This window comes from Miniopterus natalensis, chromosome 11 (genome assembly GCF_054644295.1).
Source record: "Miniopterus natalensis isolate mMinNat1 chromosome 11, mMinNat1.hap1, whole genome shotgun sequence".
Taxonomy (NCBI): Eukaryota; Metazoa; Chordata; class Mammalia; order Chiroptera; family Miniopteridae; genus Miniopterus; species Miniopterus natalensis.
This window is the reverse complement of record NC_142091.1, coordinates 53,242,812-53,269,596: the sequence shown is the minus strand read 5'-3', so window position 1 is coordinate 53,269,596 and position 26,785 is coordinate 53,242,812. Positions and strand designations below refer to the sequence as shown.

The 26,785-nt window shown below is 41.8% G+C and overlaps 1 protein-coding gene across 2 annotated transcripts in view; it reads right to left on the bottom strand.

Moving 5' to 3' along the window:
* Positions 1-26,785, bottom strand: part of NELL1 (neural EGFL like 1) — a 619,484-nt gene that overhangs the window by 466,900 nt on the left and 125,799 nt on the right. For both annotated transcript variants that reach the window (XM_016201668.2, XM_016201669.2), the window contains exons 5-9: positions 21,579-21,675; positions 9,990-10,062; positions 8,773-8,855; positions 2,145-2,279; positions 1,103-1,205 (exon numbers count right to left, since the gene is read on the bottom strand). In XM_016201668.2, the coding sequence (XP_016057154.1) occupies positions 1,103-1,205; positions 2,145-2,279; positions 8,773-8,855; positions 9,990-10,062; positions 21,579-21,675 (491 nt within the window). The remainder of the gene's footprint in view (positions 1-1,102; positions 1,206-2,144; positions 2,280-8,772; positions 8,856-9,989; positions 10,063-21,578; positions 21,676-26,785) is intronic.

Here is a 26,785-nt window from a genome sequence, read left to right as displayed (position 1 = left end):
AAAGAAACATTCGGAAGTTCCAATGAAGGAATTCAACAAAGGTTTGGGCAGGTGGACCAGATCAGCTATCCCCACTTCAGCCGTCATATTAGGTGACACGCTGTTCTTGGCTAAAAGCTAGACCACTGTCTTTTGAAACATAATGATGTTGGTGCTTTGCAACAGAGAAACGATCTTGAAAATTATCCATAGGATGCCACATTTCTAACCTAACCTCTCCTTTTCTATGGAAGGCCCTATGTTTTGATGAGGGACTATGGGCTTTGTAGTCCGAACTAGTTTTACATCTTACCTTTGCCACTTGGTCTTGTGACCCTGATAAGTTAATTTCCCTAAGCCTAAGATTTCTATAAAGCAGGGATGATAATAATCTCCACCCAAAAAATTGAAGTAAGAATTCAATAAGCTAAAAGAATTCAAGCACCTGGCATAGTAACTGGCATAAAACAAGCATTCTAAATGGCAGCTTTTACTACTTGCTTGTCTCTATGTTTGCTTCACTATTCCACTTGAAATAGTGTCCTTTGCAATACAGAAGGAAAAGGATTCTTAACTCACTATACAACTTGGACAAGCCAACTTTGAGGGAAATTGTTTTAGTGTTATAACTGAAGTTCATCCCAAAATTCCTAGCAAAGACCTTTTAATAAAAGGAAATCTGGCCAAGACCTCAGAATGCCAGAGCACTGAATTTGGCCTTTAACTTGATCGTTCAGGATTAGGAAGACCAAATACATAGAGCTTTGGAGTCATGACTTTAAAGATCGACTCCACCCATTACCGGTTGTTTGACCTGTACAAGTGACTAAATTCACGTGAACATCAGTTCCTTCTACACAGAATGGGAAGAAGAAAAATAATTAGGATTGATGTGAGACTATTTTAAAAATAGCCTATGGAAAGTGTCTGCCACATCACAGGTGATGAAAACACAGCAGCACTTCTTACCATTCATTTAATATTATATCAACTACTGGTGCTTCACTTCATCAACATTAATCAGTTGAATTTCATCCATGTTAATCAGTAAGGACCTAAAACAAAGGGGGGGAAATTAATCTCAAAGCACAGAGGGACACTCTGACCCTCAGTCAGTACTTACGTCTGCAGACCTTACAGCACTGGCCAGCAATGTGCACGGGGAGGGAGTCCGGGGAGCAGGTGAGAGGGGGACAGGACATCCTTCGGCATTCCACGGTACCACTCTGAGGAGGGAAGAGCAGGAGAAGGAATCTCAGAATGCCCTTTGAAAGTTCCCTCTGTGAAAAAAGCTCACAGCTCATCCCAGAAACCTCATCGGGGAAACAGAAGCCATGTGAGGAATTCCCAGTCCACTCCAGGACCACAAATAAAATGTTTTCTCCAGCCTGAATGAACTCGTGCCACCTCAATTACTTTTCTGATATACATCACTGGCTTCATTCCACCTGCCCGTGTGGGCTAAGGAGATTAGGCAGAAAACAAAAAGTCTATTTTTTTCCAAGAACATAAATAACACCTTTGGCAGACCCTGTCAATCATGGTTGAGGCTCTAACAATCTGTTTTGTATTTTCTCAGACAAACAATGGCAGTCTTCAGATATGTATCAAATAATTTCAACTGGACATGTCTTACATATTAATTTGGAGGGAAGGCTTTCGTAAGTCTCTGAAACAGATGAGTGAGTATACAAATGATGGCTACACTGAAAGTCGAGGGGTATTGTCATTCTCTGACACAGATGATGGATTCCTTGCAAAATACAATAAAATACCTAGAAACTGATTAAACCCCCTTTAAACATTTATTCAAGCAGAGAAAAGTTGTGAATGAAGCTAACCACTAGGCTGTTTGAAATATCAAAGGAGTTCTTCCTCCCTCTGATATTCTAACCTCCAAACTCCAAATAGTAAGCTTTTTATAATATTAGTTCACATTAGAGCATGTTGTCAAGGGAAAGTAGATTTTCATTTCCAAGTGTTTATATATGAAATGACGCTTTTCCAGTTTCCCTTCATAACTGCACAGATTACCAACCAGGGCTTAGTAAAAAAGTAATACCTCTTAGAGTTGGTATCATATAGTGAAGAACCAGATTACACAGTAATTAGTGAAAGTTCCCAGTGAAGATGTTTTTACTTCATTTCTTTACAAAGAGTCTTACTTTGCACGTGCAGTTCCTGCAGTGATCGCCATCCACCCAGGAGTCTTGGTCTCTGTACAGCAGTCCACTCACTTGACAAGTCTTCTCGCAATGACAGTTTTCCAATTGACTAAGTCTTGTCTCTGCATAATTTAGCTGCAAACAAGAGTTACCAGGTGTAACTTCTGTAATTCAATCACATTGTCCTAACAAAGCCAATAGCAACAAGAAGGAAAAAAATCCAAGTAGGAGGGAAAAAATTGCTCAGAGCGGTTCACTGATTCTTAGTCAGATCTGGTTTTTGTTTTGATTTTTTTCTCTTACATGAGGTGGAATCATTCTAAATTAAAGACATGTTGGCTCCCGTGGTCTAATGAGCACCAAATGAGACATTAAACTGTATCTCAGGGACCTCCTGGGTGCTCAGAAACGCATGTGCTCTCAGCTCCAAGCCCACACGGCAGCACTTGTAATGAATGTGTTCTCAAGGACTCATTACACTGTTTACAGGAGATATAATGAGGAACTCCAGCGCACTTACATTCATCCCCCCATCCTCTGTGTTCCTCACACTAACCAGAGCAGCGTGGTTCACAGGCTGGGAAGTCACTGCTCCCTCCCTTAGGAAAAACTCTGGGGAGCTGGAGCCAGAGAAAGGGAAAGCCACAGAAGGACCTAGTTTCTCTCCAGCTCACAATTCCCCAGACAGAATGTCCCAAGAATCCACTCGGTGTTCAGATGAAGGTCAGAAGAGACAGTCAAACAAACCCCCAGATGAGATCAAGGTTTGGTGAAAGAACCTTTTTTGCTTTTCTAAGTCATCCAACTGTTATCATTAATCACAGAATCTTAGATCTTTGATTGGAAAGGGGATATGCAGCTTGAATGTCCTCACAAGTGACCCTATCATGTGATCATCCAGGCTTTGCACATTGACAGCGGTGGGACATTTTTTATCTTCCAAGGAAAGACCTTTTTTTTTTTTTTTGTTAGCTCTGGATGTCTTTAACATCTTTCTTTGCTTGAGCCTTGAAATCTCTCCCTTTTTTCCTATTACATCCAGTTCTGCTTTGTAACCATGCTGAGGAAGTCAACCTCTCTTCAAACACTTGCAGTGAGCCTGTCCTCACGCCTGCTCCTGGCCACGGTCAGCCCCACCAGGTCCCCTACACAGCTCCTGGTGATGTGGTTCCAACCCCCCGTCCTGAGCAGCTTCCGTGCAGCCTACTCCAGTTTCCCTTCAAAAATACGGTGCGAGAAGACTGGACTTTGGTGCGCCCCTCTATTGCCACGCTCATGCGAAGGAGCAACTCAGCCCAGTTCCGGTGCTCCCCCCCCATCCCTGTTCCTTACACAGAGGCTGCCTTGATTGGAAAACCAATATAACTTCCTAAAAAGTCATCAAACAGCCTTCCTTCTCCGCAATCATATGTATCCCTCCACCTTGAGTATCTTCCCCATACAGGAGACCAAGTCAACCTTTGACCCAACTAAGACCACATCAAGAGCCAGTGTTTGGGATATAACGGCTGACCCTGGGTTCCGACGGGTCCCGCCACCTTTCCGCATCAACCACGGCTCCATTCCGGGCGTGCTCCTCTCAGCTTCTCCTGACTGCCCCTCTGGAAAGGGAGCCCGCGTGTAATTCCGACCTTGGGCTTTATCACCCATCTCATCCTCCAAGCTTTCGGAACTTCTCAAGGCAACTTGTTTCTGGTCTGCCTTCCGTGGGTAGCGCCGATGGGCAGGGAAGAGAACAAGTAGGATCCTAGACCAACCACACGCACCACAGTCACCCCTGAAGAAGCTGAGAGTTGACTCTGCCTTTGGAATCCTGGCTTCCTATGACCCTCCCAACATGCAGGTTACATTCCGAAAATCCAGGGTACATTCGGATCTCCAGCCTAATCATAGAGTTTCTAGAATTCATGACAATTAAGTTCTTTGGGAATTCTTGAGGAAACAAAGGGAAAATATACTTCCAAGACTTTGTTGAGATCAAGTGACCCAAAACCATGTATAGGTAAGAGATAAAAAGGCAGTGACAATATCGCACATATCTTGACTTCATCCTACAGCCGCAGTGGTTTCTACAAAAGGTAGTGATTGATGTAACCTGGGACTGAACAAGACGGAGCTGAACTAGATCTGCATCCCTCCTAAAACTGGCTCGGATGGGGTACCTGTGAGAGGAAATGGGCCTGTCTCGCTCAGAAAATCTGAAACAACTGTAGTGCCTGTATCAATCACTCCAAGGAGGAAACTTCTTAAAGACAAAATGACCCAAAAGGCAATTCTGTGTCTGTCCCAGGTTCTGGAAAATCCAGGAGTTTGCCTAAGGGTAACATTGGCAATTTCCAGTAATGTCCCACAAGACTCAGCTATGCTCAACTAGAAAACTCAATTCCAAGGAAAGCCTCCATCATAATATAGTGAAAGCTATTCTGAGGGCTAACTTTGTTTACCTTCTGAACTTGGTTCTTCTTTTTTAATCTATTTAGCCTTTTCTGATAACATTGTAAAGCCCCAATCTCTAAAACATAAGAGCGTATTAGACAGACACAAACACAAAGAGATATTAAAGCAAAAAGCTAATTTTTCAAAGGCACTTAATATATAATCTTGCCTGCTTTTTTCTCCCTGCTACATCCCGTTGCAACAGTAAAGGCGAGAAACAACTCGGAATCAGAAAATGAATTACACTCTCTGTCACTGATATTAGCAGGCTGAATTTACGCAGATTCATTTTCAAAAGCTGTTTCTACACTACCTGCCATTTTCTCCAAGAATGCCTGTGGATCCGAAATAGATTCAGTATCAAATCTACATCTCTATTCTGTTTTATCTTTGTTCGTGCATTTATGTAAGGCAACCATGGGCCAAATGGTTTATTCTTAACTCTACACATTCAAAGACAGAGAGCAGAAGCCTTTTCCTCAGTAAGGGGCCACTGAGTGGACCTGAGTCCGTTACTCATGTGGTGGACTGCTTTTTGTTTTGTTTTTTCTTTGAAATAGTACTTATTTGGCATTAGCTAGATGGAAGGGAAAAAAGAGCTCTTCCATTGTGTTAAACCTTTAAGCTTAATTGAAAAATCACTACTGAGCTCCTCAAAACAATGAAAGTCTCCAAATTAAATATGTTACAAGCTGAAATGCCACTCCAAATGCTGCTTGATTTGCATAAATAGATTTGTCCAAGATTTAAACAGAAGTAATCAAATTCCCAGGCTCCAGCATCCCTTCTTCCTGAGCAGCAGGGCAGAGCCTGACCCTATCGCAGCGCTCCTGGCCCAGGAGGTGGCGCGTCCCACAGCTCCAAGGCCACCTGGGAAACGTCCAGAGTAAGCCAGGGGATCGGGGCTCAGTGGAAGTGGCAGGGGACAGCTTCCCTGCACCTTCTCTGCCCTGGAAAGTGGATGGTTTTGCCAGAGTGCCAGGACTCCTCAAGAGGGCTCTCGTGTACCCTAACCGCTGTCACCTGAAGGTGCGTGCAAGCTGTTCCCATGACCCGTCCTGTATCAAGCAAGGGCACAGCCATTCTCCAGCCTCCCCACCTGAAAGAGGAAAAGAACAGCAGGGCCTCCTAAGCAGCCCCAGCCCCTAGGCTTAGCTGATGTCTGCAGCGGTTTGGTTTGATGGGACTCTGGCTACCATCTCCTGTCCAGCCAGTGCACTGAGCTTGCTCTCTGCTAGGATCCCATGGCTTCCACCCTGATCCATGTGTGAGGACTTTTTGCTGCTTTCCAAGACCTCCTGGCACCTGGCTCTAGACGTCAGCTCACTGCCTCTGCCAGGCTGGGTGATGCAAGCCATTGAGGAAGGTGTGCCTTTTCTTAAGGACCATCTTTCCCACAGAGTTGCCTATTTCCCCCCTGGGTTTAACAATATAATTAACAATAGTCATTGTTTACTGAATGCTCCTTGTGTGTCATGCATCAAACTCAGAAAAATCCACATATTTCCGAGGAAGACATGTGGCAGCCACCAAAAAAGAATCAGTTAAGGGGCCTTGTTTTTGCCCTGATCTTCCCCCTCTGAAAGCTGCGAGAAGCTCTATGCTTACTCTTCACTCCCAACAGGCCTTTTCTGAACAACATTCCTCTTGGCCTCCCTTCATTGCTCATCCCTCCTCTCACTGGTCCCTCCCCCTCCTGCCGCAGCACCCACCGCCCTCTCGCCATCACTCACTCCCGCTTTACCCCTCGCATCTCTTTCTAATCCTCTCTTCCCCAACCAGAAACTTTCTCAGTCACCGTTCAGCTTTCAGAATCTGAGTTTTCACCCCAGCTCTGCCATCGACTATCTTGGGAAAAGTTGCAGAACTTAAAAAAACAAAAAGGGTACATAACTATCTTGGAACTCAGTCTTCTCACCTGGAAAGGGGGCTCATGAATCAAGCCTGGCTCACAGGAGGGCTGCGAGGATCAGAGTGACCGGGAATATGACAAGTTGATGTGTTGTAAGTAACCCATGGTGACCATCACCACACACCACCTAGTATGAGTTCCTTTCCAGCTCCTTCTAGATGAGCAGTTGACAGACTTGGGCCCATGGACCAAATCTGGCCCACGACTTATTTGTCTACGGCCCGTGAGGTAAGAATAATTTTCCCATTTTTCAATGGTACTATTTTAAAGGGTTATTAAATAAAATAAATATTCACATCATATTCTCAGCTTTGCCTCCTGGCCTGCGTTCACTAGCTGGCCCTTTTCAGGAAAAGTTTGCCAACTCCTCTTCTACCTTATCACAGATTCCAAATTGTGCAGCGAAAATGGGAGCACTCAGGTTTTCTAAGTAGGATTCTGTTCACGGCTCGGAAGAAACAGGCTTCCAGGTCTTCCAAAGCGCGGAGGGGGCGGGCTGAGAAGGAGGGTCACATTATTTTCTGCTTGCCATTGCCCACAATTAAATATATTCTTCCAAATGCTCATTGCACATAAGACTGCTCTGAGGAGGGCGCGATGTGACTCCTGGATAATGTGGGACTAAATAGAGAAGACTGCCATTCCCCATCCCAGGAAGGGCTCGCGAAGAAAAGGGCACCCTCAGAGCCAGGGAGGGGGCAGCCACGTCCCTGGAGACTGGGTGACATGTTTCTTGCTCCAGAGGTTGGGTAGCCGGCTAAAATATAATTAACGGTATTGCGATCAAGCTGCTCCGCACAATATGAAATAAAAGCCTCCATATGCCACACGCAGCGAAGGCGAGTAATTGCCTGCAGGTCGGTTCCCGCTGCACCAGCAGTGAGACGCTAACAATGCTTCAGGCCCCCATGTCTCGGGCTCAGTTTCTCTCCCAGAAAAGTGTTCTGTCTCTCTCTTTCCAGACAAAAGGGGACGTGGCCAAACACCTAGTTTGAAACAGACACACTGTCTTCAGCGGCACAGTCTATGGGTCCAAAATACAGTCCTGTCTCCCAAACATCAGCCCACCAATTTTTTTCCAGGTGCCACGGCTGACGGCGGGGAGCAGTCATAGCCGCGGGTGGGATACGGCTAATGTATCATTTTCACTGTTATTAAAATTCCTCCTTTCGCACAGTATAGCGTCTCTTAGGCCCAATCTAATTCTTTCTTTGCCCTGGGCCAGAACTCATGTCCACGACTGATTGGTAGCGTAACAACGGCACAGCCACATTTTGTATTTATTCAGCGTCTTTCTCCACAAAGCTCAGGGCTTTTCATGATGAATCAAAATTTTATGAATATATATGAAGGCCCCTAATTGTTTACATGATTGGCTCTGCCACTCAATAAGAACACCTCCCGCTCGGCCAGCGTGGCTCAGCGGTTGAGCATCGACCTAGGATCCAGGAGATCGCGGTTCGATTCCCCATCAGGGCACATGCCCGGGTTGTGGGCTCGATTCCCAGTAGGGGGTGTGCAGGAGGCAGCCGATCAATGACTCTCTCTCATCACTGATGTTTCTCTCTCTCTCTCCCCCTCTCCTTTCCTCTCTCTGAAATCAATAAAGACATGTTTTAAATATATATATATATGAACACCTCCAGGGTGGAAATCATGTCTTGCTCACCAGCGCCTCCTTTGCACCTGACACAGCACCTGGCAAACAGCAGATCCCCCAGAGACTCTCGTTAAGCCGATGATGAAGAGAAAGATGCTGAAGTATAAAACTGAAGGTGCTGAGAGGCAAACTCTGCCACCTTCACTGTTTAACTCAGGGCCAGTCCGAAATGAATCACATATTAGAAACATGATATAATGCCTTGCTCTTCCTAACAACAGCTATTTTGCCCTTTCTGATTACTGGCAATTATTCTTGCATCCGAAATGCATTAGCTTAGAAGCAGCAGTGGCTCTGACCGTAGATCATCTCACAGCGCTACTAGTCTAATAGCCAGTGGGCAAATTCCTTTCCACTGCCAGGGAACCCACGGTGATACATGTGGCCTCTTTCTTCCAAACATTTTTCAAGTAAACACTTTGACGCAGCCTAATAGTATCAAAGACAGAAATAGTTATGTTTACTATAAGTAGTACTATTTCAAGGAAGAATAAACCATTTTCATAGTAACGTATTGCAGATGCCAAGGCTAAAAATGTTTCCATTATAGCATATCACTCCAACTTCCAGATAGCATGGAGAGAGAAGTGAAACATCACAAGTGAAATTTAGATACTTACTTTGGCAGTCATCTTGGCCAAAAGCTCTTGTAAATCCATTATTCCTTGCACCAGGCTTAAGAAATCACTGCAAGTTGGGCAAGCTCAATAAAGGAAAGATAAAATAAATGTTGCTACAGTGCTAATAAAAAAAGGAATTTTTAAAACCGTAGTTGTTTGGCTATGTAGAAGGGTTTTTTGCTTTTCTGTTTAAGTGTTACTTTGAAACTGGTATAAAATCACAGAGGATTTCAAGTCTAAATCTCTCTCTTTTATTAATAAACAAAAAGAAACAAAGAAAAAAAAGGACTGTTCACTAAAAAGAAAGGCAGTATAACATTTTTAAGTTAAAATAAAACCCTCGTTTTTATTGAGAGGTGACTGGGAAAATATAAATTATCATAGAAGGAGAAAAGGAAAATTCAAATCCAGGGCAAGCAGTATAATAAAGAATAGTTTTTAAAGAAAATGCAACATAGGAAATATAGTCAAAAATACAGTAATAACTATGTATGGTGCCAGTGTAGTGGAAATATCAGGGGGAACACTTTGTAAAGTATATGATTGTCTAGCCACTATGCTGTACACCTGAAACTCACACAAAATAATATTAAATGTACTATAATCGAAAAAATTTTTAACTAAAAAATGTAAAAAAAATAGTAATAAGATTGGTAACTACAGTCAAAAATTAAAGAACTTGCCAGGCTGGCATGGCTCGGTGGCTGAGCGTTGACCTAGGATCCAGGAGATCGAGGTTCGAATCCCGGTCAGGGCACATGCCCGGGTTGCAGGCTTGGTCCCCAGCAGGGGTCATGCAGGAGGCAGCCGATCAATGACTCTCTCATCATTGATGTTTCTGTCTCTCTCTCCCTTCTCCTTCCTCTCTCTGAAATCAATAAAGATATATTTATTTAAAAAAATTTAAAGAACAATTCAAAAATAGTTTTTTTTAAAATATATATAATTATATTAAACCTATCTGTCTGTAACAATCTACACAACCCAAACTGCTAATGTAATTTTTCTTACCTTCAAATCTTAATTCTATAAGTAATACATAAGCTTTCTAGAAATGTAAAGACACAGAAGAATACAGTATAGATAAGTCCTCTTGCACTAAGTTTACCCTCAACGCTGTAAACAGTGTGTGAGTATCCTTCCTGGCCTGCTTCTCTGATGTTATCAACAAGTTATACAATGTTAAAAATTCACAAATGCTTTAAGTTGCTACTTACTGCGATTCAGGTTCGGACACTGTGTTATGTATCCGTTCGGCATAAAGATGATTTTCCCATCTTGGATGATGCCCTGGGAACAGAAGAGAAGAGGGGGTGATGACAGTGACCAGTTCATGTGGCCCTGTCACGGGTTCTCCGCAGGGTGGATTATTTTTAAACAAGACTGATATCCTCATTCAAAAGGTGAGTTGGACTTAGTCTACAATGAACTACTCCAAACTATCCTCTTCTAGAAACGCAGAAATGTACATTTATCTTGAGAAAGCTACAGTTAGGAACCACCGGTTGTGGCAAAGCCATCATAGCACCAAGGATCCGTCAGCCAATACTCCTTCACGATGGGACTGAAAAGTCACCGATGTAATAAAAACTATCCTCAGTGCCTTAATTATCCTGGATCACTAGGTATTCCTGATTTGCAGAATTTTTTTAAGTAGGATCAAAAAGATTCATTTAGTCAAGGAAAAACAAGTTAGACATGGGGAAAATTTCCTAACAGTCTTTGCTTTCAGCTCATTAGGTGACATGCATTTGGGCTGGTAAATCTTACGAACTGCTCAACATCTCCCTGGGTGTAAAAGGTGGTCTTTTGCCCAGCCACCGTGGCTCAGCGGTTGAGCATCAACCTAGGATCCAGGAGATCTTGGTTCAACTCCCAGTCATGGCACAAGCCCGGGTAGTAGGCTTGATCCCTGGTGGGGGGCGTGCAGGAGGCAGCCGATCAATGACTCTCATCATTGATGATTCTATCTCTCCCTCTCTCTCTCTCTCCCTTCTTCGCTCTGAAATCAATAATAAAGACATATTTTTTAAAAAAAAAAAAAAGATGGTCTTTTAATTCTGTAACTTACTCAGGAAGCACAGCCCTCATTTAAGAAAGTCACTGGGGCTGCCACCTCTCAATGAAAGTCATGACTTGGCTTTGAAGTTTTCAAATTGAATTTCTAGATTCTGTTTCTAGGTGGGATTTTTTTTTCTTTTTTCTTTTTCCTGATTTGATGGAAGAAATATTACAGAACAGATGGAAAATGTGGAAGCTGGTTCAGAATATTGAGCTTAATCTATAAATAAAATATAGGCTGAAGACAGTGTGCGAGTCTTTCGGAGGAGGTAACATTTGACATGTACGTGCTCATGTTCTAAACAGCAGTGATAATCGGGAAATGCTGCTTTCTGCTTATTATTTCAAGATAAAGTATTAATTGGAAAGATTAATAGGAGGAACAGGCTCACAGGCCTTTTCGTCAGAGTGAGGTACACTTATTAACTTCTTCCTGTTCGTGGGCGATGCAGGGTTCACGACTAGGAGGGGAGCCAGCCTCACGTGGGCAGGGAGCCCTGGCCCTGCTGCTCAGCAGAATCCATGATCTCGTACAGGAGGATTCCGGGGGGGGGCGGTTAATGGACTGTGATCTAAGTGCATCAGCCTCTTCCTGGTGCAAAGCTGCTCAGTTTTTTCAGAGCAAATTAACTCTTTCAGAGGACAGCGTACCTTTTAAGCACATTTGAGAACTTTGAGAAAAGCCTGGGATTGGGAGTCAGGGGACCTGGTTTCAGGTTCTAGATCCATTTCTGGCCAACTGGGTGAACTGAGACAAGAAGAACCACCTTCTCTGAGCTTCAGATGCTTCGCCTGGAAGGAGAAGTACTGTATGCAAAAGCTAGAGATCCGTCCAGCACTCAAAGACGGGGTCAGAAAAACAGGTGTCCAAACGGAAATTGTCGCAATTTAGACCTCCACACATTTGCTACCTTTCAAGGTACAAGGAAAAAAAAATGAATCAAGGACAGAGAAAGCTGTAGATTTCCTTCAGAGAACAGACCGTCGCAGAGACGTGAATATCCCATTAGAAAACATCTGTCTAATCAGGTTGAATGCGGATGCATTTAGAGTGACCGACCATGCGGGTTTTCCTAGGATTTGGGGATTTCAGTGCTAAACTGGGAGAGTCCCAGGCAAACCAGGATGTTTGGTCACCCAAGGTAATGAGGAAGCAGTGAAAGCACACGGACCAGGAAAAGATCGGGTCACCTATTATCTGTTTGTTGGAAGACCCTAAATCATTCTGATTTTATCAGCCATGGAAAAGCACTCTGAAACCTGGAATACATTTGTTGTAGTATTAATTACCTTTCCAAACACAAAAGGAAAATTCATGTGAAAAAGATATCCCATCCACTCCTCCTGTAGCAACATAATATAGTAACAGCACTTTTGGTTTTTAAAAAGTGACTACTGATTTTGTTACATTATAAATTACAAATTGCCTCTCTCACACACCTTTCTTCTACCTGCCTCCCTCCTCACTTCTCTTTTTGCACTATTAATCTCTGGCATGCACTTGTGTTACACAGATCATTAGGCAAAGGTCAATGATATTGACGTGAGCAAAAACAGAAATAAGGGCTGATAGCTTCTCAGTGCCCATTAGTACAAAAACTCAAAGCACTTGGTATTTTTTTCTAAGGAAAGGTCATGGGGGCCAGCCCACAAAATGGCATGAAAACATGTTCTTGCCAAACGAATCAAGGTGAAATGTTAATATATTTGAATGGGTGTAGTTCCATGCTGGATTAAAAGAAGGGTGGCATGAACCATACAAACACCAATGTAACCCAGAGGAGTCCGGGTGTGTGTATGCGTGCGTGTGTGAGGACATACATGTGCATGTATTCTGGCACCTCCCCCAGAACAAGAACCAGAGGTCTTGCACCAAATTGCATTATAGTCTATTTAGTACATGGACATTTATCAATAAAAGAAGCATTTGTCAAGCATGTAGCTTCCTTTACATAACTAAAAAAGGAGTTTTATACAGTATAAAACTAAAAAGTAGTTCCACCAGTCTTATTTCTCCTAGAAAAATCATCTCTGAGGATTTCTATATATAAAATTTTGCCTTCAAGCACTGGAAATAAGGGATCCAAAGGTAGAATTTTTATTATTTCTCCTTATTTAACTTTAAGCGTACAGTGGTGCCTCGGTTTCCGAACATCTCTGTTGTCGAACATTTTGAGTTATGGATGCCGTAAACCCGGAGGTAAATGCTTCGGTTCTCGAACACGCTTCGGAAGTCAAACACGCCACACGGCTTCCGCTGAGGCCAAGGTCCTGAGGCCCAGCTGTCGGCTGCTGATCCCTCGGTTTTCGATCATTTCAGAACTTGAACCGTCTTCCGCAAGGGATCACATTTGGAAACCGAGGCACCACTGTATCTACACTGACCTGAAAATGCGGCTCTAGCTGGGCATATATTAGCTGACCTCATCTGACCTCATTTATTTGGACCTAAGCTTTATTGTTTATCATTCATCGGGGCAGTGTTTCTCAAACTCTGAGTTCCTTAAGAATCACCTCGAATATTTAACATTCTGATTCCGAGGTCAACCCCTGATTCTGTTTCAGCGGGGCTGGAGGGGGCCCAGGAATCTCCGTTTTTAAAGCTGTCTCCGATGACTCTGATGAAGGGTCACTGCAAAACCCTGCTCTATTGTCGATCATTTGTTTCTTCCGGAACAAAAGGGTTTACTCATTAAAAGTTCACAGTGGTGAAAATAGCATCCAAATCCAACACATATATGAATAGCATAAGGTCTTCTGGATTTGAAACCGATGGGCAACCAACAGGATTGATGACTCACTTATCAATACCATGAAGGCAAACATCGTTTGTTTTCACCTCAGCATCCCCTGCAGGCCCTATTGTAGTATGTTTCACACAGGGAGCACAATAAACACCTTAAAAGCATCAAGCTCCTGAAAACTATGAATTATACGATACTGAGCAATATAATTTTCAGAGCTGTTAGTCTGATGTATAAACTAGGGATATACATCAGAATTTTAGGGGAGCTTGAGGGGGACAGTCACGCGTAGTCTGAAAAGGCTTCTGAGGCGATCTCGATATGCGCCCAGTGAGGACCACAGAAGGCAGGCCTGATCTAGGGCCAGACCACCTTGTCATCTGACCTAAGAAAAACCTAGGGCTTTAACACTTAAGTAGCTTTCCTACAGGCCACCTGAATCCTAGGCCACAAACTAACTCCATCACCAGTAATGGGCCACTACAACATGTGTAAGTAATAATTTATCATTTGAGAAAGTGTTAGTATTGCGGGAGCTAACCAGATGTTGCTTCCATGAGGTCTTGTTATCAAAATAAGGTCCTATCTTAACTGCCTTAATTGATAGATAGTATTCGACTGCTCACCATGAATTATTTGCATTAGATGCTAACAGTTTGCTAAAACAGTCCATCAATGCTGGAAAACAGAGGTCCTTTTAAGTAGCCTGTGATCTTTTTCACACTATTAATTTGCCAAACAATCCAACTCCTCATTATTAGTACAATCCTAAACCTCAGCCAATCTGAGTAGCTAAATAAGCCCCTAAGGTGCAGAGCCCAAATTAATAAACTTTTACTATTAGTACTAATGGAAGAAAAGTAGATTTTCCCCCTTCATGACATCCACCTGTTGCCACCCTCCACCTCCAGGACTCAGCTCACCAGGCACTGAAAAATAAATTTGCACCAGATAGGCTGTACATCATGGGGTTTTTTGTTTGGAGAAGTAATGCCCAATTTATTTCCATTGTTCCAAGAACGTTTCTCATTTCACAGTAAGAAATACAGGAAGACGCAATAAGAAAGATTAGAAAAATTATGCCATTATTACCTTTGCATAGGGAGTAACTAAGATTAGGCAAGTCCTCCTAAGACTCAGAGCTTTCTGATACAAATAAAAGCAGCTCTGCCGCGAAACACGCTAATTCTTTTTTTAAGGCTCTTATTTCCCTGCAGATCTCTGTTTACATTGAGGAAAATGGCTGTATTTTTTTGTACGCTAAAACACCGAAACAAATTGCTTAGAAAGGGAAGGGGAAAGGGGTTGGGGAGAGTTCCTGCAGGGCATGTAAATATATGGATGAAGACTTGCTCTGTTTATAAACTGGCAAGGACCCAAGCTTTGGCAACGGGCTACCGAAAAGTAAGACTCGGGGAAACTCACTAGGAGGATTTTCAAAATGCAACCAATTGTGTATTTCTGCCCTGAAGACAGTTAATAAAATATTCCAGCTTGCACAAAAGCCAAGAAAGACATTTGTCGACTTTCATTATGATCAATAAACACTGTCAGCTCATTAGCATATCATTAGTTGTCCTGCTGTTTCCAAAGTCTTAATGCACAGAAATATTAATCTGCAAATGTATAAGATTCCCCAGCACTGCGCCTTGGACTTTCTGCATGAAAGAAAAACAAGAATTAGAGATGGGAGGAATCCAACCTAGCTGCTTCTTCTCTGTGCCCATAAACATATGTTTACCATCTGCGGAATTATGGGAACCAGCTGAGGTGGAAAACAACAGCTGTGGCATTAAAAAAAAAAAGAAAAGTAATCTATTTTGCTTCCCAGTGACAGCTCAACTGTTAAGGAGACGGTGATGTCCAGGTAAGGGACAGTTTTCAGACCCAAGTTCACCCAACAGAGAAAGAAACAGAGGGAGACACGGAGAGAGCCTTGGCCTCCGTGAAAGGCTTTGCAATGTGAATTCTCCCTGAGATCTCAACTATTTAGAAACAGCCAGAGCACCCAAGCCACTGAAGCATCCTTAGCTCACTGCCATTCACCTGCGCTTGCTCTGTATTTCTTTACCTTCTGAAACAGTAACAGGGTAATCAGCTCAGAATGCATCCAAGAGAAATTGAGCGGTAGTCAACCATCTTGATAATGAAAATCTATGACAATCAGAAGATTGAGATAAGCCTATCACTACTGCCCAGCTACTTTCTCAGACGGATGCTGCTCTGAAGTGAAAAATTCCCCAGCTTGTGTTCTGGGTCTCTGATAGGAATTACCTAAAGCTAGAGGCTTACTTGCCAGGCACCATCCTGGGCTCTTCAATCAGCAGCACTTTTACCGCTCAATCCATAAGGATCCACTGGGACCCAAGAATTAGGGTTGACAAGTGAGGAGTTTTTGCTTTGACTTTGCCTATGAAGCAAAGTGTTAATATTTAAAACAGAGAATAATGCTATTTTAATCTGAAAACACATAACAAGCATTTTTAGTTCTGGAGCAATTAATCAGGCATGGTTCTTGGACCCAGGAGACAACTTCTACAAGATAAATATTAAAAGCCTGAGGATGTGCTGGCTCACCGGAGAAGGGCTGCCTCTTTCACAGGGGCATTAACGTTGATGGAGATCATTTCGGTAATGAGACACCGATGTATTTTCCTTAGCCTGGCCATCTCACCTCACCAAGGGGGGGCCGGAAGCGCTGCCCGGCATACAGGATTCTAAGGGCAAGATGAGTTTTGAAAGGTTCCCATTAAAGAGTCATTACATTAGGCTACTCCTACTTGAGAGCAAAGATTCACATTGCTCCCTAGGGAGACCGACTGCGTGGAAACACATCCCTTCTGATGCTTTCGCTGGGACCACCTGTTCCTTTGAGTTGGAGCCCTCAAAAAAGAGCATAGGGTCTGTCTCTACCATGGGACATGGTGTAGTTAAGTGAAATGTCACCACCATCTAATACAGTGACTAGCACATGGTGAGCACAACCCTAAAAAATATTTATGGAAGGAAAGTCTGGATGAATGAGCAAAGACGGAAATAAAAAAGGCCTGAACTTAAGTCCCATTTCCATTACTTAGACTGGCAAGTTGCTCAATCTCTCCGAGTCCCGCTGACTGATTTATACAATTGGGATATAATAGCTACCTCGTTAGGATTCTCAGAAGGGGAAGTGTAATTAACTGAGATGATATATGTAGGCCGCACGATGTCTGGAACACAGAAAGCATTCAATAGTTGCTGGTACTCTCTCGTCCACACCCCTACATCCCACCTCCACAGCCAGTGACTGTCAGGTCCCTGGACACCTTTGTGCTTTGTCTTTATCAGGGATGTGGGCCCTTAAGCACAAGGTTTCCTTACACCTTTATAGAATCATACGTTCATCAAGCTGGAATAAATAATAGGACTAACTGTTCCCCTCTCTTAATCACAAACTGCCTGCTGAAACAGAAGTCCCTAGAAGGCGGAAAAAGCACCTCCCTTAGGGAGATGAAACACGTAAGAAAAAAGGGAGACGATGCATACTGCAAACTTACTACGTGCTAGGAGTTTTTAACACATATATATCTTATCTTAATAATCTTATATCATCTGCATTACCATTACGAAAGATATCTTCGCCACTTTACAAAAAAGACAGATTCATAGCTGTTACATTCATTCATTCGTTTCAAGAGCATACTGTCTGCCAGCTATGTTCCTGGAACTGTTCTAAGCGCCCTGAGTCAAACAGACACAGTTCTGACCGAAGTAAAGCTTACAACCTAGAGAGAGTGACCAATAATAAATACGTAAGGCCATCCTTCCCCAGTATTCTGAAACACCACAATGTATAGTTTCAGCTCATGTTTTAGGTTTATGCACCGGCAGAATTACGTGATCAATTTTTCGGCTTTTAAGTTTGATATTGCCCGAGCTTCTGTAGTTTTCTCATGTTTGGTTTGGCCTATTTCTTTTTTCCCTCTCTTTTCTCCACTTCAATATCAACATTTATGAATCCTTATTTTTTAATTGTTTCAGTATAAACAATACACATCAGAATTTGAGTTTTATGAACCCAATATAATACTCTGACTTTTTATTACTTAAATTTGATAATAAATATTATGAAATAGAATTACATCTGCTGTGTTATAGCCAACATTTTTTCTCTTCTTGTCTTAATTTGGGTTGACAGAATTTTTTAAGACATCCCCTCAGTCTCTCATACTTAAATCTGAAAGGTCAACACTATCTATGTTTTCAGTGTTGATTTATATTTTTAACATGCAAGCTTAAAAGTCTAAAATTAATCAACTTCTATATTCATTTTCTGACCAGTATAAGGCCTTATAACACTTTAAATCAGATCATCCCCTATTATCATTTTATTGTTATCTAATATTTGTTTCTTTGAAAATTAGGCACTATTATTATTATTTAATCAAACAGTGAGGTTTGTTCATGTTCTCAACAACTGATCCACCAGTTTTCCTTGCACTATATGTCTTTTTTCTTTAATGAACATCTATTGGTCATAAACTATTTATAAGTTCTTTACTTCACACTCATTCTCAAATGATGGTTAAGCTGGACATAATGCAACTACATTTGGGAGTTATTTTATTTCAAAACTTTGTAAACTTTTGTTATTATATTTGGGCTTCTGCTTTTACTGTTTAAAAGCCAGATGTCCAATCTTTGTTATTCTTTTGTGGAAAATTTGCCTTTTCTCACTGGCTACTTTTAAGATATTCTCTGTGTCTTTGGGATTCAGCTATTTCACTAATATGCCTAGGCATGGCTGTCTTTCAACTTACCTTGATTTGTGTAATAAAATATTAAAATGGTCAAAACTTCTTCTCCTCCTTGTATCCATATCCTTGCAATGCAATATTTCAAAATAATTCTTCAAGAGATGGAGTCTATTTCTTTAACCTTGACTGTGAATTTGGTCATATAACTTGCTCTGCATAGTCAATTACTAGCAAATGTAATCAAGCAAACAGAGCATTGAAAAGCACTAGTGCATCCTCTCTTCTTGTATTTGAAATCTCAAGACTACGCTAGTGAGCTAGACCACTAGAGACCATCTGGAAGAGAACTGAAGCACACCAGTCAACAGCCAGCCTACTACCAGAGCTGTAAAGAGGCTATCTTAGATCATCCTGCCACCTGCTGACCTGTTGATTGACTACAGACACCTGAGAGAGCCCAGTAGATATCAGTGTAGACAGGCCAGACCAGAAAATTCATCTAACCAACCCAAAGAATTGTGAGGCAAATAAAATGGCTATTGGTTAAGGAGCCCTGATACCAAAACCAGATAAGAATACTACAAGAAAAGTACAGGGCAATAACTCTGATAAATACAGATGTAAAAATTCTCAACAAAACATTAGCAAACAATTCAAGAGTACATTAAAGGATCATATGCCAGGGTTAAGGGATATTTATCTCTGATGTTAAAAGATGGTTCAACATATGCAAATGAATAAATGTTATAATCCACAATAGAATGAAAGACAAAAATCATATGATCATCTCAATAGATGCATAAATAGTATCTGACAAAACCCAACACCCTTTAATGATAAAAATGCTCTTCATATTGGGTACAGAGGAACATACTTCTACTTCAACAAAATAAAGGCCATATATGACAAGCCCACAGCTAACATCATACTCAGTGGTGAAAAGCTGCAAGTTTTTCCCCTAAGATCAGGGAAAAGGCGGGGTGCTGACTCTGATATGCCTAGTCAACATAGTACTAGAAGTCTTAGGCAAGAAAAATAAATAAAAGGCATTCAAATTAGAAAGGAACAAGTAAAATCTTATTGTTTGCAGATGATCTGATTTTATATATTGAAAATCCTAAAGATTTCATTTAAAAACTTTAGAACTAATCAATGAATTCAATGAAATTGCAGCACACAAAACCAGATACAAAAATCAATTTTGTTTCCATACGTTATCAATAAAATATGTGAAAAAGAAATTAAAAAAAAATCCCATTTGCAATAGCATTAAAACAATAAAATTCTTAGGAATAAATTTAAGCAAGAAGGTAAAAGATCTGTACACTGAAAACTACAAGACTTTATGTCTTCTCAAGTTTTTTATCAAACAAATGGAAAGATATCCCATGTTCATGGATTAGAAGAATTAATACTGTTAAAATGTCCATACTACCTAAAGAAATCTATAAATTCAATTCAATCTCAATCAAAATTCAAATGCCATTTTTCACAGAAATAAATAACAACAACCCTAGAATTTGTATGGAACCAAATTAACAAAGTAATCCTGAGAAAAAAAGAACAAAGCTGGAAGTATCACTATTCCTGATTTCAAACTATACTACAAAACTATACTAATCAAAACAGTATGATACTGACCTAAAAATAGACACACAAACTGAAGAAATAGAATCAAAAGGTAAATCATCAGGTAAATGCAAATGAAACCATGTGTAACATCACCTCATACCTGCTAAAATGATTAGCATCAAAAAGAAAAGAGATAAGTTTTGACAAGGGTGCGGAGAAATGGAAACCCTTCTGCACTGTTGATGAGAATGTAAATTGGCGCAGCCACTACGGAAAGCAGTATTGAATTTCCTCAAAAAATTAAAAATTGAACTACCATATGACCCAGCAATCCCACTTCTGGGTAGATTCATATTACACTGAGTATATATCCGAAGGAAATGAAATCACTACTTTAAAGAGATATCTTCACCCCCATGTTTATTGCAGCACTATTCACAAGAGCAGAGATATGGAAACAACCTAAGTGTCTGTCAGCAGATGAGACTGGATACAGAAGATGTGAGATAGATTGATAGATACATAAACAATATTCAGCCACGAGAAAGGGAAACATGAGTGGATCACGAGGACATTATGTGAAGTGAAATAAGTCAGACAGAAGGACAAATACTGTACAATACCATCTCTATGTGGAATCCAAAAAGCTGAACTCACAGAAACAGAGAGTAGAATGGTGGTTGCCAGGGGCTGGGGGAGGGGGAAATGGGAAGAAGTTGATCAAAGGGTACACACTTCCACCTATAATATGAATAAGTTTGGGGATCTAATGTACAACACAGTAATTATAGTTAATAATACTGTGTTATATACTTGAAAGTTGCTAAGAGAACAGATCTTAAATGTTCTCACCATAAAGAAGAAATGGTGATTATGAGATTGTGGTGTTAGCTAACACTGGTGTAATCATTTTGTAATATATAAGTGTAACATATGAATCCAATGTACACCTTAAACTTGCATAAAGTTATAGGTTAATTATATCTTAATAAAGGTGAAAAAAATAAATGAGGAATGAACCTAAGTCTCTAAATTCCTGGCATTGGCAGATATCCCTCTGGCTTTCATTTCCTTCCAAGTATTTGGCTGCTATGAATCTCCCTTCTTAGAAGTGCAATGATAAATCTTAAAAGATTTTGTTCTGTTTCATCCAGCATTTATAAGCATTTTGAAGCATGAGGCTTTTTAAAATATCTAGTCTACCATATTGCCAGAAGCAAAATTCTGCCATTCTACTAAAGAACAAGATTATCTTAAAATTTCATGATGTTTTAACTTTGTCAATTTGTTTGACCACTGTATCCTCATGTTTCTATAAAGTGCAATAATGCAGTCATTGTACTGTCCTCTTCAAAGACAAGAAACCAAAGCTCCTAGACACTGATATTTGTTTCCTATTGTATATCTAAACCCTGTCTCCCAGAAGTGATTTAACATATATTCTGAGAATGAAAACCAATGTAAAGATTACCTTAAGAATCAAGCTAATGAGAATCATTTTGAGGATCATTTACATTCTGCATCATTCATACCTGGCACCGGAGTGAACTCTGTGACCTTGGGCAAGTCCCTTAAGTCTCTGCCTCGCAGAGAGTTTCAAAGCACCTACTTCATAAAATTATAAAGACCAAATGACTTAATTCACATCAAGCACATAAAAAAGCATGTGGTAAAAGTAGAAAGTAGTCCTTACTTTGAATAAGCCATGCTTTTGGTTGCGCTGACCAAGCCATAAGTTGCTTCCTGGGGGAAGGTTGGTCTCAGGAAGGTCGATCACACGTTCATAAATCCTGTAGGGCAAAGAACACGGTTAGTAATAGTGAGGTTCACAGCAGAACCAACACGTGCACATGCTGCTTGAAGTACTCATGACCACAGACTCTGCCATGGAGATATGAAGCCAACAGGTGGCATGTTTGAAATGACAGGTAAGTAACATGAACGCAGAGATCTGTTTCTTGACAACAGTTGGTGGTGTTTCACAACCTCAGGAGTTCCCTGGGTGAAATTCAAAACTCGCCCCCATACAGAGAGGGCAAGGAGAGACTGAAGAGAGAGGCAGACCACTCCAGATTGGTAGGTGGCAGTTTTCATAAGCAAGAGAACTTACATAAGAGGGTTGTCTTGGGTGGCCACAAGAGATCTCCACACCCGCCCACCAGAATCTTAAGTTTACACAGAGGCCCTAATGGGGTTGGTCTCAGTAACACATGAACTCTCTCAGGACTGCATCCTTAAGTGGCTCCTAACCTGAGAACAGTGGGCGGGATGTGCATTCCAAGGATAGGGGAGGGGGAGGGGCCTCCAACTGCCCAGGCCCAGCTTGCAGGGTCAACCAGCAGTCCAGCTCCCTCAATGACCTCTTCCAACACCTGGACACATGATCTGGGCCCCCCAGGCTTTCTATCTTCATCATTTTGTCGGGGGAAGGAGGAAGAAGAGGGTAACAGGAGTGTCTACTCTGAGCAATGAACATTCTACAAACTCTGTGAGTAAAGTGGTTCTGCCCACATTACAGGTGAGAAAGCTGAGGTTCAGGGAAGATACATGGCTCAATCTGAGAGTAGCCGAGATGGGTGAGAATCTGCAGCTGCCTGGTTCCAACGCCCATGCACTTCCCTTTGCACTATTTCTCCCTGGCTGGCTTACTTAGCTGCTACTCATTTCTACGGTAACCAGCTGCACCCCTCTAAACATGTGAGTAGCAGCTGCCCAGATGACAATATGCTTAGTCTACAAAATCAAGCCGCTGAAGTCATCATCCAACCAACAAATATTAATTAGGCACCTTTTATGGTCTGAGCTCCACATAAAGCAACAAGAGACACAGCAATAAAACAGACACACAAAGTCCTGCCCTCATGGAGCAAAAAACGTACAATAAAACTCTGCACATGAACAAAATCTTCATATATCTTCATATGTGATATGATATATGAAGACATACAACTAATGAAGAGGAGACAAGAGCCCCAGGATCTTTGAAGGTACCTACTGAACAATTAAATAATCTCAACTGTCCTGCCCTACCACACCCCCGTTAGTCAGTCGCAAATATTTAGATTTGTGCTCGCTTTAGATACAGTCCCTGCAAACACCAACCAGCTGATCACAGGCCTCCACCCCACCCCTGGCATGTACCCCCAAGCACTTGAGTGCTGAGAAGAGGAAGGACAAGCCTGTCTGAGAACTGAACTGATGTGCCACAGCCCTGTGTCGTTCATTACTCCACTGTCCCCCACTGGAAACATGCTGTTTCCTACCAATCCATGCAAGGTACTCAACTGACAAGGCTCTGAATATATCAGACCCTTCCTTCCTAATTATCTTTCCATTATAAATGGAGGCTCAAGACATAAACAAAGTAAAATAAGTTTCCTTTAAAAAGATAGGCTCCCCAGCTGGGCGTGGCTCAGCTGCTGAGCATCGACCTAGGATCCAGGAGATCACTTTTCGATTCCCAGTCAGGGCACAGGCCTGGGTTGCAGGCTCGATCCCCAGCAGGGGGCGTGCAGGAGGCAGCCGATCAATGTTTCTCTCATCATTGGTGTCTCTCTCTCTCTCCCTCTCCCTTCCTCTCTCTGAAATCAATAAAAATATAAAAATTAAAAATAAAAAAAGGACAGTGTTCTTGCCACAGGAATTCAACCAACTATTGTCTGTTAGAATGAACCGTTTAAAATTGAACAGTTTGTCAAAACTTTTAACACAAGAGCATGCTATACACTTCCTTAAAAAGAGTTACTCCTAAAATTAGGAGAAGGGAAAATTTACAGCATAAGAGAAACGCATAAGTTATCCTGGATGAGCTTGACAGAATTTACTACAGTCATTAAGAGTGTTAAATATGCAGGTTGTGAAACATGGGAAAGCATGCAAAATAATTTCCACTGGAGGAAAGGAGAGTGCACAATTATTTATGCACTATGGAGATAACAATACAAAAATTATGTTCAGTGTTGGTGCATTTCAGAGGAGGCCAGAGAGAAACAGAAATCACTGTGCTTAGGTGAAAAGGCAGAATTTTCTATAAGGTTTTTGAAAACATCTGCATCTGTCCAGGGTGAGAGGAGCTTTCAATCCAAACACTTTTTGGTTTTCAATACAGGAGAAAGCGAGCTCCAGGGAGCAAAGCAGACCCTTCGCCGATGTGTATTAAGTGCATGAATGAAAGAAGGACTGTCAAAGCTTAACTGCCCGTCCTGCCATGTCTTCCACGACCACAGTAACTACTTGTGACTTAGGAACCGTTGGGGAAGCAAACATCTGAGGCCCACCCACTGTCAGCTACAGCAGGGCAGTGACCCACAGCCCCCGTGTTGAAGGGGAGAGCCAATCTCCACTGTTACAGTTCCCATCAGGAACCTTCCTGAGCCCCCCCCAAAATTCTGCCTGGCTGGGGTTCCAGCAAATTCACTCCCAGAGGCAGGCAGTCTTCCCTAGAGAAGTCCACGCAGCAAGCGGACCAACAAACCGGATACAGATAGAGCAAAATGAGGAGAGCTAAAGGACATGGCATAAAAAAATATAAAAACCCACACAGAGGAAATCTAATCACGAGGAAGTACTGGACAAAGCCAATTTGAGGGACATTTCGCAAAGTAACTGCCTGTGCTCTTGAAAATGTCAGTGTCGTGAAAAATAAAGACAGACTGAGAAACAGTTGCAGATTAAAAGAGACCAAAGGGACATAAAAAATATATACAAGAAAAGATCCTGGATTGAATCTTGAGGCAGGGGGGGAAGAAATCCTGCAAAGAACATTAGTGAGAAAATTGGTGAAATTTGAATAGGAACTGTAGGTTATATAACAGTATTGTATTGATGCTCAATTTCCTGATTTTGAGAATTGGGTGGTGTATATTTAAGTAAATGGCTTGTTGTTAGGAAATGCGCACTAAAGTATTTGGAGTAGAAAGTCATAATGACTGCAACTTACTCTCAAAGGATTCAGAGTAACAATGAGTGTATATGTAAATAACATGCATAAGTAAATAGACACATTATTTGGAAAGAGAAAGAGCTGAACCCGAGCAAAGAGTATATGACTGTGTGTGGTTTTTTGCACCATTCTTAAAACACTCCTATAAAATTAAAATTATTTTAAAATGAAAAAGTTTTAAAACTAGAGTTAAAAGAAAAAAGGTCTATAAATAAAAACTGAAAATACACAGAATGGAAAACCAATTTCATATCTATTAGCCAAGGATACAGACAAACTTAAAGACTCACATAAAATATATGCTGCTGTTGTCCTGAAGGGAACGGGAGCGGCGAAGGGGGCGGTGAATGAATGAATGGCGCGGGAAAGGATGCCTGCACAGTGATGCTAACAGCATATCATGAGCCGGAGCGAGGACGACCGCCTCTGAACCTGTACCCCGGCTCCAACCTGCCCGAGTACGTGGCCCACGTTGGTCAGCTGTCCCACAGCCCACTTTGTCTCCGCCGGGGCTTACAGCTGCGCTGCATTTCCAGGCTCCCTCACAGCGAAGTCTAGCATGAAATGTGCACGGAAGGGGTGTGCGCCACTTCTAGGGCTGCCCCTTCCCCCCAAATCATCTCCCTCAAGCATCTTCCCCATTCTCTCTCACCTTCTCTCTTTCAGGTGACCAGAGAAGGCTGCGGGCAAAGAGGGGGGCAGAGCCACAGACAGAGGATCCTAGGCCCCTAAATGATGACTGGAAGGTCATCGTCAGCTAGACACACCCAAATGGATGCTATGTAAGCAAAAAATAAAATTCTATGTTAACCCACTGAGATAAGAGAGGTTTCCTGTAGTCGTGGCTAATATTATTCACCCCAACAAATATACCCCACTGAAAAATAAGAAGGTGACCTGTGATATTTTCATGCCCACAAAGGCAAAAGGTCTGAGAGACAGTGAGGTGTAGCAGAGACAACATGAACTGTGATAAAACAGATCTGGATTCATGTTCCAATTTTGCATTCTACTAGCTCTGTGATATAAATCAAGTTATTTAATTTCTCCGTGCCTTGGTTTCCTCATATAAAAAATGGGGCCATTACTGCTAACTGTGTGGATGGTGGTGAGACCTAAATAAAATGGTTATAATGCCCTTGGAACATAGTAGGTGCTGCCATTCTCAGAAACTCACGGATGCCTGAGAATGCAGAGCTCACAGGTCACGTGATCCATTCAGCCCTCTGGCTGCGTCTCACGCCAAATAAACCCACAGAGACCTCGGTATCAGCATCGTAGATGTCTGCTTGTGCTTAGGGCTGTAGTTCAAAGGAATGACATCACTGTCACATGAAGAACATTCAAGAGTGTGAGACTTCAATGTTAAAAATCCAAGAATACAGTGTCCATTTGTCATAAGCTTTCACCACTTTAAGTCTGAATACTACAGATTGAGAAATCAGGTCAAACTTCACACAGATAATCGTGAGGAAACTGCAGCCAATGGAAATGAGTGAAATGTGATAACGCTTTTCAAGGGCCTTCCTCCACCATCCCCAGCTCATGAGATTTACACAAGAAGCCCGAAAACAAGAGCACAGTGAACCCTTCTCACTGTTTTTCACTCAGAAAAGAGAGAGGGATGGCAAGTTTGAATCTCTCAGGCAGATGACTCACTAACAGGAACGCCATATAGCTGTATTTCAGAAAGAACAAGAGAAATAACAACTTGAGAATTAATTAGATTAAGCACAGTCCTTTCGACAAGCACATAATTTACTGTTTAAGTTGACTGCATCAGAATCAGCCCCAATTTATCACATCCCCATAGGTTATCTAATACAAGTGCTGTATTTACCCCACAACCATCTAAAATCCACCCTTTCTTTTGGCTAAAGAACACCTCCTTTCCATCTCCACTTCATCACCTTTCTAGGCCTTGCACTCAAAGGTGTTGCCTATTAAGCAGTATTGAG